Genomic DNA, 18,541 nt, shown 5'->3' with positions numbered 1-18,541 from the left:
TGAATATGAAATACCAAAAACAAATTTGAAAAACATTTTTCTGAAATAAATATTTAAGAAAATCTTTCTCTGAGTCATAAACTAAGCTACATATAAAAATAAAACCATAAACAAAGGCTACACAGGAATCAGCTAATTGTTAACTTCTTTAGAAGTTACATTAATATATAAGGTTAGACTAACCGTGAGATTTAACTCAAACTTTAACCATTTAAACGTGTTAAGATTTCATTTCTTAAGTATACAAAAGTGTACAACATGTTAAGACAAGATGAATTACCTGTACATATACCACACCCTCCCCTCCAGGTTAAAAAGACTAGATTGGTAATAAAACTCCTTGAATTTAATGGGTAACGTATTCAAATTATAATTTCTGAAATATGTAAAAGCTCTGAGGTAATGTTTTGAACAGTTCCTAAGAGGCTCCTAATATAATGACTGACTTATGTCAGTTAATTAATCCCCGAAAGTCTTTGTACCCCCATGGGCAGACACTACAGACCAACCTCAATGAAGACACAACCTGTGTCCTAAGGACACACCAGCTCACTTAGGGAGCTGGGAGAAAGGGGTGCAAGATGATGTACATACCCTCCAAAAGCACTCAATTTTTGTGTACTGTACTAGTACACTGAGCCAGTTCTGACAGGTTTTCAACTTATTTTCAACAGTTTCCCAGGCAGACTAGCATATTCTCTGCACATAATGGTTCTGGTCTCTTTTCCTGTAGCTGTGGCAACTCCTACTTCTTTTCTTCTTTTTCCTGACTGGCTTACTACCTAGAACTGAGGAATTACCATGGGACTGGCGAATGAGTATGAACACACATAAGGCACCAGAACACTAACTGGAATACAGAATGTGGTGATCCACGCCTTTGCCGTGACATTTTAAAATTCCCTTAAAAACGTTGTCATGAATTGCTTGTCTTAATAAGATTACACTGGACTGCTGGCAACTATGTTGTAGCAGATGATGTGTCCTATTTTCCAAGTATAGTATTACCTTCTAAATAGGATTTGATCCATGGATATGCAAAAAAGCTAGGCCCTCGTCATAAAAAATTTATATAAAAATACCAGAAGGCAATAAAAAGGCTAAAAATAAGTTATAAAGAAACCCTTAAAAGCATTTTTACTTGAAATAAACACGGCCCCAGAAAGTAAATTTAAAGAGAAAGGACACATCTCATTCCTGGTTTTAAACAATGGAAATCATACTGTAATCAGCTTATTGCTGGGACATTATTGTGATAGCTATAGCTTGGAGATAAAACGCCACAGTTGAAATCCCTACTCCAATGATCAGTTATGTCACCTACCTCCACAATGACTCAGCAGATTCCTCATGTGTAACATGGTGATAATACTACCTTGTTCATAAGGTTATAGAGAACGTCAGGTAAGACGGGGCATGTAACTGTGTTCACTACACAGAAAGCACTTCTGTGATTTTTACTGATTCAATCTGCTCTGAATTCCTCCCTTTCCACTATTAACATTGGGAGTAAGATTTAAATTGACAATCAAAAGCAAGATTGACCTTTTTTGGTGTACAATTCTATGAACTTTAACATGGGTAGAGATTAGTGTGGCCATCACCACAGTCAAGATACTGAAGGACAGTCCAGGGGTTCCCAGTTTTTGGTGAGTGTGTTAGAGATGCAGTCAATATTTGTGTACAGGTTTGTGTGTGAACCTAAGTTTTTAATTCATTGAGTAACTAGGAGTGGCCACTTAACACATTTTGAATACTAAATAAAAATTTTAAATTTTACTTCTTCTTGAGTATAACTGATATTTCAGTATGTGCATTTTCAAAAACATCAGGCTCATAATGGAAGGTAACAGCAAAATGATCTCATTTTTCAGGAATGAGTCCTTTACATAAGATACACCAATGTACTTTAAGACCAAAATGATATTGAGAAGGAATACTAATAAAAACATACTATGGGGAAAAAAAACAAGAAAAACCCCACCAGAATGATTCAAATGCTCTATCTGAAATTCCATTACAAACTAAGGAACCAAAGGACATGGCAAAGCAAAGGTCAACTCCAAGTAGAAAGCCTAGGATCTCCCCATGAGCTGTCCTCAGGAAAGCTAAGACTCTGCACAGTGATTTCTCAGAACAGGGAACGTAACTGAATTTCCCCAGCTGTATTAGCTATACCAGCATGAAAACAGTTTATGAGAACTTATCTCATCAGTGGCGCTTACTCAAAGTACGTGCTGTGTGACCACGACTCTGGGGCAAGGACAGGGGTTATTTCTTCAGTTAGTAAGAGGTCTCAGAGCTGTCACTTTGACAGTGCACTTCTGTGTGCCATTTAACACCAATCGAAATCCTTTACAATTAATCAATGACAGACCAAAACATTCTATGCATTAACAACTGCTTCTATTTTGCAAACCTATTTGTTACCTGTTCTAGCTGCTTCTGAACCATGCTTTGCTGTTCAGTGACGTGCTTGAGCTGCTCTGCATCCTCTTCTGGAAACTCACGCCCAGCTTTCTTGGCGGTACGTTGTTTAGCTGAAAGGGCCTTTTTGGATTTCCTGTGTGCACCGATTTGTTCTTCAAGATATTTCTGCTGCATCTGAAGAAGCTGTTGGGTCTCCTGAAGCCATTCTTCATACTGTTTACGTTGTGAATCATCTGAGGAAAAAAATTAAAATTCACCTGTGTTAATTTTCTAAAGAGTCCAATATAAGTTACACAAATCCATTTTGTAAGGAAACATTTTCATCATGACCTTGTAATAGATATTTTGAAAACATAATAGTAAATAACTATATAAAGTATAAGATTTTAGAAAAATATATAAGAAAACCAAAGAATGCATGTTCTCAGGACACAGGCTAACTTCATACTTATAAATATTATAAACCCAATCTTTGAAAAGCAAAAGACTTATCTAATGGAACACTATTTATCTACTAAACTATCAAATTCTCTAACCCATAAGCCAAACTATATATTGAACTATATTTGTATTTGATTAATTCAACTTTACAGATTTTGAAGAGACAAAGTAAGACATAACCTATTAAGGTCCAGAGCATGGATTAGGTATCATTTCCCATGCTAATTTCCCTAAGTTTATGGGTTTCCCCTATTTCTAAATGGTGAAAGTATGTCCTAAACTACGAGGGAGGGAACCTAGAAAGCTTTAGAAAGGACCAAAATGAAGTCTGTTTTATAGAGGAAATCCGTAAGTTAAAAACATTGGTAATTTTTATGAATTTCGTCATTTATACGTCTATAAATAAGCCATTAATCAAGTAAAATCTTCTCTACTTGTATGACTGTCATTAATATCTCCCCAAATAGTTGTATCTCTTCATCTTGTAGCAATATTCCTTCTTAATTCTTTAAGGGCACTTTACTTCACTGATGCCAAGTTCAAAAAAAAAAAAAAAAAGTCACCTTATGGTTGTGAAATTCAGAATATACCTTTTTGACTCACTTTAAGACAAAGAAATAAATAAATACAATTCCAAGAAGGACATTAGCTGAAAAATTACATCAATGATAACAGAATATTGTCATACAATAAGAATCCAACCAAAGCCAATGGGCACAATAAAGCCAGAAAAAGCCAGTTGGTTACAGTTGTTTACTTGTTTTTAATGCGAATATGTATGCAAATTATAATAATTAGTGCAGGGGTAATTTCAAAAGGTCAGACTTTGGGTTTGTTCTTAAACCCAGAAGTTCCAGTACATGTATGAACTTGAAATCTAGTCTACCAAATTTGAAGGGCATTTTTCAGAACAGGCTTTTTCACAAGATTTCAGAAGTTCTGCTTCTGGTAGAATGAGACCTACCGCAAGGAAAGCCTTTCTGGTTTCTGGAACCAGGAGAGCAGAGGTGAGCAAAATGAAAAATAATGGTGAAAAAAAAGTTAGCTAAACAGTCTGAAGATTTCAGAAAGGTTCAGTTTGGGGAGAACTTTAAACGCTATCCTGAACCACCTTGGGACCCCTGAAAGTAACTAGAAAGGGTCAATGGCATCCTGCAGCCCTGACTTCACACCATGCTGCTAACCCAGCTTATCTCCCTTTGTTGTTCCCATTTAGTGTCCTTGTCACTTAGGCAGACAGTCATTAGAAAAGAAGTGGTTTAATTCTACAGATTGTAAAGTGCCCAATCTATATACAAAAAATAGCAGCAACACTGAAGAGAACGGGGAAGATGATCTTTCTGTATTAAAATATTTATCTCTAACCATAATTATTCATGCACAGAAAAAAAGGAATGAAATACATGCCTTGAGGAAAAGATGCCAAATAGGGCAGTGATGTTTAATAGAAGACAGGGCACTTCGGCTTAAAATAACATACCTAAACTAACTCCAAGATTTTAAAAGAACACAAATACAGTGCAAACAAGCAATCCCCAGAGAACAGGTAACTAATTAGATTTATACTTACTGACAAAGCCTGGACCAAAATTTGGAGGATTAGGCCTAGAAATCTGATGTGTTATACTGCCATCCTAAAATAAGTAAAATTTACAAATAGGTTTATTCCACATTTCAGTTCAAGGGGAAAAAAAAGGTTTAAAAAATGAAATAGAAAAAAAGAAATGGAGAGGGAAAAGAACTTTAACTTCTTATGACATCTTTAAAACTTTCATTTTTATAAAAAGTAGAATGAATTTTGTGGTGACAACTTAATTTCTGAACATTTTAAACTATCTCTGAACTACTATATTTGCTAGATTTCAGTTGAAAAACAAATATGTCTGAAGGAGTTATTCATCAGAGATATAATAGCAGGGCAAATCAAATAGTGTTAGTATTATACTTAGCTAAAGATCCGTGTAGAACCCCACTTTTTGATGAAATCTACCTGGTTTCTTCTGCAACTAAGACTGAAACATGGGCTCCAGATTTACTGAATTCCACTCCACAACACAAAGTTATTTATGAACAAAAACCAATATCTCTAACAGACACAAATAATAAAACAAATATATACTAATTAAAAATGTTACTCTTATTTTCTCATTAAATGTCTTATATCTTCCAGGGAGACCAAATAGTTATCATCTCACAATTCCCTGGCAACAGCCTGATAAACAGAATTAACTTTGAAAAAGGCTTTACTGAGTTGTCACAAATTCTGTTAGGTATGAGCTGTATATAAGGTAATGTCTAAAAATGATACCAGCACCCAGAATACACTACATGTAAACCATATAATACTGCAAAGCAGGTGGTGTAACATTTAACAGATCAGGAAACAGAAGTTAAAAAATATGCCCAAAGTTGCACAATAAACTCATAGTGGAACTCAGATTATTTTAAAACTCAGCTATGAAGCCTATGCTTTTCCATTGTGTCAGATGGTCTCTCTTTTTTAATCAAAAGAATACAATTATCAGCATAATAAACCTGAAGCGTTAACCGGCAGGGTAAAGAAGAAAGTGCCAGAAAGACATAAAGAAAATAGGCAGCTTCTCTCTTTCCTCCCCCCACCCTGGCAGATACTTGAAAAAAAAAAGAAGAAAACACAATATGAAATGAGCAGTTCTACTTTCCTGGATATTGCTTGACACTAAATATTTACACTTTTTAAAGCTGATTATTGTGAACAGTAAATATTTCAAAAACTAAATTATTCCAAGGAATAAACTGTAGAACATGACTATCTGTATCTAAATAAAATGATTATAATCATTATTTTCTACATTTTATAGCAGTTTTACATTTAAATGTAATGAATGAATTCTAAAATGCAGGACATGAAAATATCTCTGTGGGGTTGAAAGTAAATAAAAGCAAACCCCCAAACCCTAAGCATTTGGCTTCCCTCCAAGTGACCTTCTACCCTTAAAAATGTAGATCCTTTTCAGAAATTGTCAATTTTTAAACTTTGCCTTTCCCTTAAAAAATAATAAAATGTCTTTATTTCTGCTGAGCTGATAATACTGGTACATCCTGGCTGTGTTCTAGGACTTCTACTATTTTTTGGAAGAGGCCTCACCATAAAGAATAGCGAGAGACACAGGAAAACGTGCATTCTTAAGTGACTAGTTACAAGCAGCGGTACCTGAGTAACTGCCTGTGGAAGGAGAGTCTGGCCATCACCAGTCTGTGTTCCAGTCACGGACTGGCCCATAAAGGGGAACCTGTGAAAAAGAAGTACTAAGTATCAAATGAGAAGCATTTGGAACTAACATTATTTTTAAGTGCTTAACAATTTTCTCTTCCAGGGAAGAAGAGTAATGGCAGTGTCTTCCTCATCAAAAACATTTACTAAAGCCCTGTTTTTTGTGTCCCAACCTCACTACACAATTCTGTGAAGTGTGGATTCTTACTACCCTCATTTTAGTTTTGATGAAAAGGAAGATTCAGAGAGATTAAGTAACTTTCCCCACAGTGATGAGTGGGGCAGCGATGTCAATGAGGCTGTTCCAGAGGTTCCACACTGTTATATGTCTCATTATACCTTAAAATTAACTCAAGCCTTTTAGATGAAAAATATAATGAAGACAATTTTCTTAGAATTTATGTACTAAAACTATTTATTCCAATCTTTATTTAAAAATAGTTGGGGCTTCCCTGGTGGCGCAGTGGTTGAGAGTCTGCCTGCCGATGCAGGGGACACGGGTTCGTGCCCTGGTCCGGGAAGATCCCACATGCCGCGGAGCGGCTGGGACCGTGAGCCATGGCCGCTGAGCCTGCGCTCCGCAACGGGAGAGGCCACAACAGTGAGAGGCCCGCAAAAAAAAAAAAAAAAAAAAAAAGTTGGTAGCTTACAAAAACTTTTTGCGTACTAAAACAAAAGATGTATCTTAATTAAGAAGTTTCATACATTTTTTTAAACATCTTTATTGGAGTATAATTGCTTTACAATGGTGTGTTAGTTTCTGCTTTATAACAAAGTGAATCAGTTATACATATACATATGTTCCCGTATCTCTTCCCTCTTGCATCTCCCTCCCTCTCACCCTCCCTATCCCACCCCTCTAGGTGGTCACAAAGCACCGAGCTGATCTCCCTGTGCTATGAGGCTGCTTCCCCCTAGCTATCTATTTTACGTTTGGTAGTGTATATATGTCCATGCCACTCTCTCGCTTTGTCACAGCTTACCCTTCCCCCTCGCCATATCCTCAAGTCCATTCTCTAGTAGATCTGTGTCTTTATTCCCGTCTTACCCCTAGGTTCTTCATGACCTTTTATTTTTTTTCTTAGATTCCATATATATGTGTTAGCATACGGTATTTGTTTTTCTCTTTCTGACTGAATTCACTCTGTATGACAGACTCTAGGTCCATCCACCTCACTACAAATAACTCAATTTCATTTCTTTTTATGGCTGAATACTATTCCATTGTATATATGTGCCGCATCTTCTTTATCCATTCATCTGTTGATGGACACTTAGGTTGCTTCCATGTCCTGGCTACTGTAAATAGAGCTGAAATGAACATTTTGGTACATGACTCTTTTTGAATTATGGTTTTCTCAGGGTATGTGCCTGAGTAGTGGGATTGCTGGGTCGTATGGTAGTTCTATTTATAGTTTTTTAAGGAACCTCCATACTGTTCTCCATAGTGGCTGTATCAATTTACATTCCCACCAACAGTGCAAGAGGGTTCCCTTTTCTCCACACCCTCTCCAGCATTTATTGATTCTAGATTTTTTGATGATGGCCATTCTGACTTCATACATTTTTTTAAATGGATGGCTAGTGGGAAGCTGCTGCACAGCACAGGGAGATCAGCTCGGTGATTTGTGACCACCTAGAGGGGTGGGATAGGGAGGGTGGGAGGGAGGCTCAAGAGGGAGAAGACATGGGGATATATGTATGCATATGGCTGATTCACTTTGTTGTACAGCAGAAACTAATACAACATTGTAAATAAAGCATTTATACTCCAATAAAGATGTGAAAAAAATAAATAAAAAGAAAAAAAAGTTTCATACATTTTTATATCTAAATGTTAAAGCAAAGCAACACCTGGTCACTGACCAAGAGAAAGTCTATATGGTTCAAAATATCTGGCAAAACGTTACTTACTCTAATTAAATACTTCACAGAAACGTTACTGCTTTGATGAAAACACTGCCCCTAGAATTACCAAATGCATCAACATAACAAGATTATATTTTGCAAATTATTTATCAAACACTGTACCTTAATATCTGAGTACTACCATCATTTGGAACATATGCTTTTTAATTTTTTTACTCAGCTTTTGATTCATCTGTTACCCCCTGGCTCCACTACAGCCCTGGTGTGGAATAATCTCATAATCCCAAAAGCACTCACTGGCTATCACCCTCAGTCAACTTATGATACCGCCTGAAGGAAGGACCATCACCTCTACTTCTTCAAAGTGCTCAGCAGAAGGGCTAACAACACACCTGATGACTAACAGATCAGTGTACCTGAGTGATATACACATGATGCTGAAGGAGCAGGGGTTCCGATTCTCAGGTGCATATTTTAAAGTACGTACAGAATTAAATTTAGCATTCCCTTCTATTTTGACTATGCTCAGCAAACTACAATATTATCAGCACTACTGTGACTTTGCACCAATAGAACTCGCATTATTTTCATAGCAAAAGTTGTTGCACATACCTAATAGGTCATTTAAGTTCATCACTATTTTGAAATTATGGTAGTTATTAGACTTACTGCCAAATTTATTAATGCATTAGAGAAGCACCATATGCTGTAACTTTTATATTTAAGTTAACTATATTTCAAATATAATTGATTTCCTCTGTAAAACCAATGTTTTTGGTTTTGCATTAAAATATTCTGAGGAGTTCAGGCTTCACTGGGATGTCAAAAAAGTTCAAGACATAAAAAAGTTAAGAAGCCCCGTGACACAGAAATAGTGTTAATAGACATTGTGCAATAATGAAAATCAGGACTTCCCTGGTGGTGCAGTGGTTGAGAATCCACCTGCCAGTGCACGGGACACAGGTTCAAGCCCTGGTCCAGGAAGATCTCACATGCCGCGGAGCAACTAAGCCTGTGTGCCACAACTACTGAGTCTGCGCTCTAGAGCCCACAAGCCAAAACTACTGAAGCCCGCACGCCTAGAGCCTGTGCTCTGCAACAAGAGAAGCCACCGCAATGAGAAGCCCGTGCACTGCAACCAAGAGTAGCCCCCGCTCACCACAACTAGAGAAAGCCCGTGTGCAGCAACGAAGACCCAATGCAGCCAAAACTAAATAATAAATAATTTTTTTAAAAAAACTGAGGAGCCTTCTAGAATAAGCTCTCACTGCCAAGAATGGTCAATTTGAACATCGCTAAGGTTAACAGCTGCAACAGACTAAGAAACACATCAAATGTATTTAAAAAAAAATAATAAAATAATGAAAATCACTAGAAACTACAATCTCTTCTTTGATCTCAACAATGCTTCTTGGAATTCCCTGGTGATGCAGTGGTTAAGAATCCTCCTGCCAATGCAGGGGACACGGGTTCCATCCCTGGTCCGGGAAGATCCCACATGTTGCAGAGCAGCTAAGCCCGTGCACCACAACTACTGAGCCTGCGCTCTAGGGCCCGCGAGCCACAACTATTGAGCCCGCGTGCCTAGAGCCCGTGCTCCGCAACAAGAGAAGCCACCGCAATGAGAAGCCTGCGCACCGCAACGAAGAGTAGCCCCTGCTCATCGCAACTAGAGAAAGCCCGTGCGCAGCAACAAAGACCTGACGCAGACATAAATAAATAAATTAATTTAAAAAACAAACAAACAAAATGCTTCTTAACCATTTCCAAAGTATCTCAACAAAGCACCTTTAAGGATTCCCAATTTATTTGAAAGATCATGTTTATCATAAATTCATGTAGATTTCATATTCAATTCCATAATCATCCACATTCAACAAGATAATTAAGCTAAATTGAGGCTCTATGCCTACTCTATTGAAAGAGGTTCTCAAACAGCAATGTGCGTAAGAATTGCCCATGGCGCTCACTAAAACTACAGACATACAAGCACCATTTCCAGATATTCTGATTCAGTAGGTTTGTGGTTGAGTAAATGAACCTGCATTTTTTAAAAAAAACTACCACATAATTCTGATGATGGTCCATGAGCAAAACTTAAGAAACACTACCTGTGGTTATTTAATACCCCTTAGGGGGTGTAAATACCTAATTTCAGAAATCCAGATACTCAAATAACTCATAATCTTCTCTAATGTATAATTTTCCATTTTTTCTGCTAATAGTGGAAAGGCTTACAAAGTTTCCAAATGCTAACTTTCAAATGTCCTCTGATGGAATAAAAAATAGTCCCAGGCTGAAATAAACTACCTTTTGTTCTCAGCACAGAACAGTTTACTTTCTGTTTTCCTGCCTATCCTTCCATCCTCACCTATTCAGGATGAAGCAACTCTGTCCCATGCAGCTTCTGGGTAGCATTAACTATTCTAAAGGTATGCAAAAGGCATACACTTCAGTACTTTGGACTTCCTGCTTAATCAAGTCAATCTTTCAAACCATTCTATGATGTTTTATTATGTTTACCCTGAAACGAATGGAAACTTAACCTTTACATTTGTACAGCATTTTGCATTTGATCATATTCAGCTGACATCACAACCAACTGAAATATTTATTGTTCATATTCCTAGAATACAAGTTTTGAGTTACTATACGCTCCTTCTAGTAACCAGTAATAATTGCATGCACTTCTTGATGCACAGTAAGAATGAGAAACATCTTCACCTACCTGTTCATAACCATTGGTGGCATGCCCATATTGTTTTGTGCCATTACTTTATTTATGCCTTTAAGGGCCACCATTTTGGCTTTCATTATAGGATCTGTAATTGCATCAAAATCTAAAGGAGAAATATATTTTAAAGTTACTTATTTCATAGTATTTGGTTCAAGTGACACTAAAAGGTAACATAACTATCACAAACATTATGTAACTTACAGACTCTTATTCCTTATTATTTAATAATCACTCTTATAGGTCCTATACCAGGTAAGGAAGGAATTATGAGATGGCAAGAACCTCATCCTGAATTTAATCCCACCTAAGTGATCCACACTTTTAATACGTTAGTACTGCAAGAATCAAAACAAGGTGCTTGTCAAATGTAAGAGAGATTATACCAGTAATCTAAAGCAATGCAATTCCTTTCACCCAAACTTTCACAATTCTAAGCAGAATTGCTTCTTTAGTAATGTTCCATCATGAATGAGAATTTGCAGTTATTACCAATACTAAGGAATTCCACTAAATTGGTTATTGCTCTTTATGAGAAAAATGTATCAATTTCTTACAAGAAACATAGGCTACTGACAAAAGACCTCTTTGCATATAAATAAAAAAGAAATGGACCAATATGATGGAATTGGTAATGTACGAAGGACAGAAGGTCAGTTTTACTGTTTAGAAGAAAGCATTCCTTGGACATGTGTCCTTTGATTGCTAATTCTTTCTCTTAGAGGCACGCAGGTATTTTTTACTGCATTGCTGTTCTATTGGGGGGGGGGCGTTCCCCAAATTAGTAAGCTATTGGAAGTTAAAGAGCTTCATATAACAAAAAAAAAAATGCCAAGCATTCATTGTGCATAATAGGACAGTAAGAAGTTTACTCCTAGCAGAGTTGCTTTAAATTCACCTTTCAGTGACTCTGAAAATACATGGTAATAATGGTTAGAAGTCAGGAACTAAAAAAGATTTATTTCTATTAAACAATCCCATAAAAGACAGACTTGAGAAAGTCTGAAACTCAGAGTTTTGAATCTCTTGATGCACCTGGGAGGAATCTAAAACTCTTAATCACGTTCATTTCAAAGCTGAAGGAGGAACAGAAATACAACCCTCAGTGCTCTAGTCCACATGTAATTTAATACACAAATCTTGTAAGCACTGCATCCCACCCCATGCCCACAGTAATTATTTCTGAAACTCCGAGGAATTCCTACCGATATTAGGGAAGAACGGTTCAGACCGCTGACGGATCATGGCTTGCATCTGTCTTTGCTGTTGCTGTTCTTGTCTCTCTTGATCCAAAAGGTCCTGCAGAAGTAGAGGCTGCTCCTCCAGAAGGAGGGGCCTCTCTCTATTCTGCTGGGCGGCCGTCTGAGGGACCATCAGCTGCTGGGGCCCAGACATGCCACTGGCAGCAGACTGACTTGTCAGAGGTACAGTCTGATTCACAGGCTTTCCTGTTCCAAAACTGCGATGCACTGTTGGCTGACCCTGAATGAATCCTGGACTCACCTGCACACCCTGAGGGAAAGTATGGTTTAATCTAGGGACTACTGTCACATTAGAATTCAAGGTATTATCCAAAGCATGACCAGGCGGTGTCATTAGAGGGGGAGGCAAGCTTGACACATGACTGGACGGTGAGGCCGGCAAAGTTGGTGGTGGAGACCCCAATGGCCTAACGTCTGAATTATCAGATTTTTCATTAGCAAGTAGACTTGAGAGAACTGGAGTTGATCCAGGTATGCTGCAAGAGTTTATCACACCTTCAGCAGGCAGCTGAGTGGACCCACGAACACTTGTGCTGGAGCCAGCCGTTTCTCGATTAGTTCTTTTCTCAAGTAGATCTGCATCACAGGACTGCAAAGAAGCTTGTTCCCCATCATTCGCGTCTGTCTGAGCAGGGGCCTGTGGGCAGGGAGCGTCAACAGCATCTTTACCCTCGTCACCTTTCTCACTTTCACATTTGGTTTCCCCTTTAGAATCTGGAGACAGTACTTCTGTTTTAATCTCACTGCTGACAGTGGATTTTTTCCAAGGAGAATGTTTATCAGAAGGAACCATACTTTTGTCATCCTGCTCCTTTTTTGGGGGTTCAACAGATACACACTGATTATCTAACTTATCATCAATTGGAACATTAAGATCCAGTTCCTCGTTAAACATGCTTTTCTTATCTCCCAGGTCAAGTTCTGGATCTGTATATGCAATGATATCAAATTCTCCTGACCTTAAGAGGTCATCCAGGTTGGGATCATTAGTTTCCAAATTACCTAAAGTATCCAATTCATCTCCCTTGCCATCCTCTGTATCGAGATTTAAATTTTCAAGATCTTCATCATCTAAGTCTTTGACTTCAACCCCCTCGAGGTCTTTAACATCTAGTTCTTTGACAGATGGGTCATCAGAATCAAGCTTTTCTTCGAGACCACCAGAAGACTGGGTGGTTATCTGCAAATTATCAGATGTTGTTTCAGCTGGTGTAGATGTTGACAAAGGGGCCTCTGAAAACTCACCACCTAAGGGGTGGCTCAGAGACCTCATGACCACAGAAGATGAATGGACAGGGTGGCTCTGCTCTTGCTGAGATGGCGGCACTTGTTCCAAATCTGGATGCACAGGCAGCTGATGAGGGAGACCTTGGGAAGGTCGTCTCATGGGGTCTGTGTGCCTAGGGCCTGGAAAGTCTGGCCGGGGAATGAAGTTTCCATGTCTTGGATGAGAAGGTGCCTCTATAACATTGCCAGGAGAAGCAGGGAAGGGCATCCGAGGCCTTCCATCAGGGGTCCTGTGCCTCAATTCAATAAATGCTTGGCCCAGTATGTTGTGCTGCTGAACTGACAGGCTCTGTGGCGAAAAATGTGGAGGAAGTCCGCCTGGATTATTCGTTTGTGAGTTATTTAAAGGCCTGGGCATATCTACAGACATAGATCTTCTCAGCTGTGGAGGAACTCCAGATCCTTGTATTTGCTGAGGAGGTACAAGGAAGCGTTCCTGACTTGACAAGGTACCGTGACTACCTCCTGGAAACCCAAATCTAAAAGAAGACATTAAAAAAGCATATCGTCAATATAAAGTATTATTCTGAATTGAGTTAGGTTGATAAAAAGGAAAAGTTTTAGATTAAACGCAGATACAAAATTAATGTTGCCAAATACAATGACGTAGCAAAAAGAAAATAATCACCATTAGCAGCTACTTATAAAGTATCTATATGCACGTAAATGTTTGCCAAGTACCCTATAATAAATACCATATCCGAGCTCTAAAGGCATATGATCTAACAGATAACACAGACAAAGACAAAGCAAAGCCACCAAGCAGATGGAATCAGGTGCTTAGAAATCAGCAGATACGACTGGAGTTGCAAAGGAGTCCATTTCTTTCTTCTATATCTAGGGAGGCTATGATACGGAGGAAGCTGATTTGGGGGGATGCTTGAATGAAGGCAGGACGTCTAATGAAGTGTACTAGAGAGACTTTATAGGCCTCTGCAGATGAGAAGACAAAGGCATGATGCCTGGACAGGTTAACCTATTATTTGCTAGAAAGGAATGAGGACTGGGGGTAGTAAGACAAAGAATGATAGGCATTATCTGCAAAGATTCAGTAAATGAATAAATTATACAAATACTTTTATTTATATTGTACCTCATTCTAGAAAAAACTAAAGGCAATTTACAAATAAATACAAAACAGAGCAACAGAGAAAAACCTGCAAGCAAGATTACTCTACCCAGCAAGGATCTCATTCAGATTTGATGGAGAAATTAGAACCTTTACAGACAAGCAAAAGCTAAAAGAGTTCAGCACCACCAAACCAGCTTTACAACAAATGCTCAAGGAACGTCTCTAGGCAAGAAACACAAGAGAAGGAAAAGATCTAAAATAATAAACCCAAAACAATTAAGAAAATGGGAATAGGAACATACATATCGATAATTACCTTAAATGTTAATGGACTAAATGCTCCCACCAAAAGACACAGATTGGCTGAATGGATACAAAAACAAGACCCATATATATGCTGTCTACAAGAGACCCACTTCAGACCTAGAGACACATACAGACTGAAAGTAAGGGGATGGAAAAAGATATTCCACGCAAATGGAAGCCAAAAGAAAGCTGGAGTAGCAATTCTCATATCAGACAAAATAGACTTTAAAATAAAGACTATTAGAAGAGACAAAGAAGGACACTACATAATGATCAAGGGATCAACCCAAGAAGAAGATATAACAATTGTAAATATTTATGCACCCAACATAGGAGCACCTCAATACATAAGGCAAATACTAACAGCCATAAAAGGGGAAATCGACAGTAACACATTCATAGTAGAGGACTTTAACACCCTATACTTTCACCAATGGACAGATCATCCAAAATGAAAATAAATAAGGAAACACAAGCTTTAAATGATACATTAAACAAGATGGACTTAATTGATATTTATAGGACATTCCATCCAAAAACAACAGAATGCACATTTTTCTCAAGTGCTCATGGAACATTCTCCAGGATAGATCATATGTTAGGTCACAAATCAAGTCTTGGTAAATTTAAGAAAATTGAATCAAGTACCTTTTCTGACCACAACGCTATGAGACTAGATATCAATTACAGGAAAAGATCTGTAAAAAATACAAACACATGGAGGCTAAACAATACACTACTTAACAATGAAGTGATCACTGAAGAAATTAAAAAATACCTAGAAACAAATGACAATGGAGACACGACGACCCAAAACCTATGGGATGCAGCAAAAACAGTTCTAAGAGGGAAGTTTATAGCAATACAAGCCCACCTTAAGAAACAGGAAACATCGCGAATAAACAACCTAATCTTGCACCTAAAGCAATTAGAGAAGGAAGAACAAAAAAACCCCAAAGTTAGCAGAAGGAAAGAAATCATAAAGATCAGATCAGAAATAAATGAAAAAGAAATGAAGTAAACGATAGCAAAGATCAATAAAACTAAAAGCTGATTCTTTGAGAAGATAAACAAAATTGATAAACCATTAGCCAGACTCATCAAGAAAAAAAGGGAGAAGACTCAAATCAATAGAATTAGAAATGAAAAAGGAGAAGTAACAACTGACACTGCAGAAATACAAAAGATCATGAGAGATTACTACAAGCAACTCTATGCCAATAAAATGGACAACCTGGAAGAAATGGACAAATTCTTAGAAATGCACAACCTGCCAAGACTGAATCAGGAAGAAATAGAAACTATGAACAGACCAATCACAAGCACTGAAATTGAAACTCTGATTAAAAATCTTCCAACAAACAAAAGCCCAGGACCAGATGGCTTCACAGGGGAATTCTATCAAACATTTAGAGAAGAGCTAACACCTGTCCTTCTCAAACTCTTCCAAAATATAGCAGAGGGAGGAACACTCCCAAATTCATTCTATGAGGCCACCATCACCTTGATACCAAAACCAGACAAGGATGTCACAAAGAAAGAAAACTCAGGCCAATATCACTGATGAACATAGAAGCAAAAATCCTCAACAGAAGACTAGCAAACAGAATCCAACAGCACATTAAAAGGATCATACACCATGATCAAGTGGGGTTTATCCCAGGAATGCAAGGATTCTTCAATATACACAAATCAACGTGATACACCATATTAACAAATTGAAGAAGAAAAACCATACGATCATCTCAATAGATGCAGAGAAAGCTTTCGACAAAATTCAACACCCATTTATGATAAAAACCCTCCAGAAAGCAGGCATAGAGGGAACTTTCCTCAACATAATAAAGGCCATATATGACAAACCCACAGCCAACATCGTCCTCAATGGTGAAAAACTGAAAGCATTTCCACTAAGATCAGGAACAAGACAAGGTTGCCCACTCCCACCACTCTTATTCAACATAGTTTTGGAAGTTTTAGCCATAGTAATCAGACAAGAAAAGGAAATAAAAGGAATCCAAATCAGAAAAGAAGAAATAAAGCTGTCACTGTTTGTAGATGACATGATACTATACACAGAGGATCCTAAAGATGCTACCAGAAAACTACTAGAGCTAATCAATGAATTTGGTAAAGTATCAGGATACAAAATTAATGCACAGAAATCTCTGGCATTCCTATACACTAATGATGAAAAACCTGAAAGTGAAATCAAGAAAACACTCCCATTTACCACTGCAACAAAAAGCATAAAGTATCTAGGAATAAACCTACCTAAGGAGACAAAAGACCTGTAGGCAGAAAATTATAAGACATTGATGAAAGAAATTAAAGATGATACAAATAGATGGTGAGATATACCATGTTCTTGGATTGGAAGAATCAACATTGTGAAAATGACTCTACTACCCAAAGCAATCTACAGATTCAATGCAATCCCTATCAAACTACCACTGGCATTTTTCACAGAACTAGAACAAAAAATTTCACAATTTGTATGGAAACACAAAAGACCCCGAATAGCCAAAGCAATCTTGAGAACGAAAAACGGAGCTGGAGGAATCAGGCTCCCTGACTTCAGACTGTACTACAAAGCTACAGTAATCAAGACAGTATGGTACTGGCACAAAAACAGAAAGATAGATCAATGGAACAGGATAGAAAGCACAGGGATGAACCCACGCACATATGGTCACCTTATCTTTGATAAAGGAGGCAGAAATGTCCAGTGGCGAAAGGACAGCCTCTTCAATAAGTGGTGCTGGGAAAACTGGACAGGTACATGTAAAAGTATGAGATTAGATCACTCCCCAACACCATACACAAAAATAAGCTCAAAATGGATTACAGACCTAAATGTAAGGCCAGAAACTATCAAACTCTTAGAGGAAAACATAGGCAGAACACTCTATGACATAAATCACAGCAAGATCCTTTTTGACCCACCTCCTAGAGAAATGGAAATAAAAACAAAAATAAACAAATGGGACCTAATGAAACTTCAAAGCTTTTGCACAGCAAAGGAAACCATAAACAAGACCAAAAGACAACCCTCAGAATGGGAGAAAATATTTGCAAATGAAGCAACGGACAAAGGATTAATCTCCAAAATTTATAAGCAGCTCATGCAGCTCAATAACAAAAATACAAACAACCCAATCCATAAATGGGCAGAAGACCTAAACAGACATTTCTCCAAAGAAGATATACAGACTGCCAACAAACACATGAAAGGATGCTCAACATCATTAATCATTAGAGAAATGCAAATCAAAACTACAATGAGATATCATCTCACACCAGTCAGAATGGCCATCATCAAAAAATCTACAAACAATAAATGCTGGAGAGGGTGTGGAGAAAAGGGTACACTCTTGCACTGCTGGTGGGAATGTGAATTGATACAGCCACTATGGAGAACAGTATGGAGGTTCCTTAAAAAACTAAAAATAGAACTACCATATGACCCAGTAATCCCACTACTGGGCATATACCCTGAGAAAACCATAATTCAAAAAGAGTCATGTACCAAAATGTTCATTGCAGCTCTATTTACAGTAGCCAGGACATGGAAGCAAGCTAAGTGTCCAACATCGGATGAATGGATAAAGAAAGTGTGGCACATATATACAATGGAATATTACTCAGCCATAAAAAAATGAAATTGATCTATCTGTAATGAGGTGGATAGACCTATAATCTGTCATACAGAGTGAAGTAAGGCAGAAAGAGAAAGACAAATACCATATGCTAACACATATATATGGAATTTAAGAAAAAAAAAATGTCATGAAGAACCCAGGGGTAAGACAGGAATAAAGACACAGACCTACTAGAGAATGGACTTGAGTATATGGGGAGGGGGAAGGGTAAGCTGTGACAAAGCG

At 37.8% G+C, this 18,541-nt stretch overlaps 1 protein-coding gene across 16 annotated transcripts in view; it reads right to left on the bottom strand.

Moving 5' to 3' along the window:
• KMT2C (lysine methyltransferase 2C) overlaps positions 1-18,541 on the bottom strand; it is a 294,524-nt gene that overhangs the window by 27,243 nt on the left and 248,740 nt on the right. For all 16 annotated transcript variants that reach the window (XR_014297239.1, XM_082662534.1, XM_082662543.1 and 13 more), the window contains 5 exons: positions 11,933-13,755; positions 10,722-10,833; positions 6,065-6,143; positions 4,442-4,505; positions 2,431-2,663 (listed from right to left, as the gene is read on the bottom strand). Coding sequence is in view for 15 of the 16 variants with exons in the window: in XM_082662534.1 (XP_082518660.1) it covers positions 2,431-2,663; positions 4,442-4,505; positions 6,065-6,143; positions 10,722-10,833; positions 11,933-13,755 (2,311 nt within the window). In the remaining variant the exon portion in view is untranslated. The remainder of the gene's footprint in view (positions 1-2,430; positions 2,664-4,441; positions 4,506-6,064; positions 6,144-10,721; positions 10,834-11,932; positions 13,756-18,541) is intronic.

Source organism: Grampus griseus (assembly GCF_964374135.1).
Source record: "Grampus griseus genome assembly, chromosome: 9".
Classification (NCBI taxonomy): Eukaryota; Metazoa; Chordata; class Mammalia; order Artiodactyla; family Delphinidae; genus Grampus; species Grampus griseus.
Note: the sequence above shows the minus strand (reverse complement) of the source record. Positions and strands in the feature narration are given on the sequence as shown.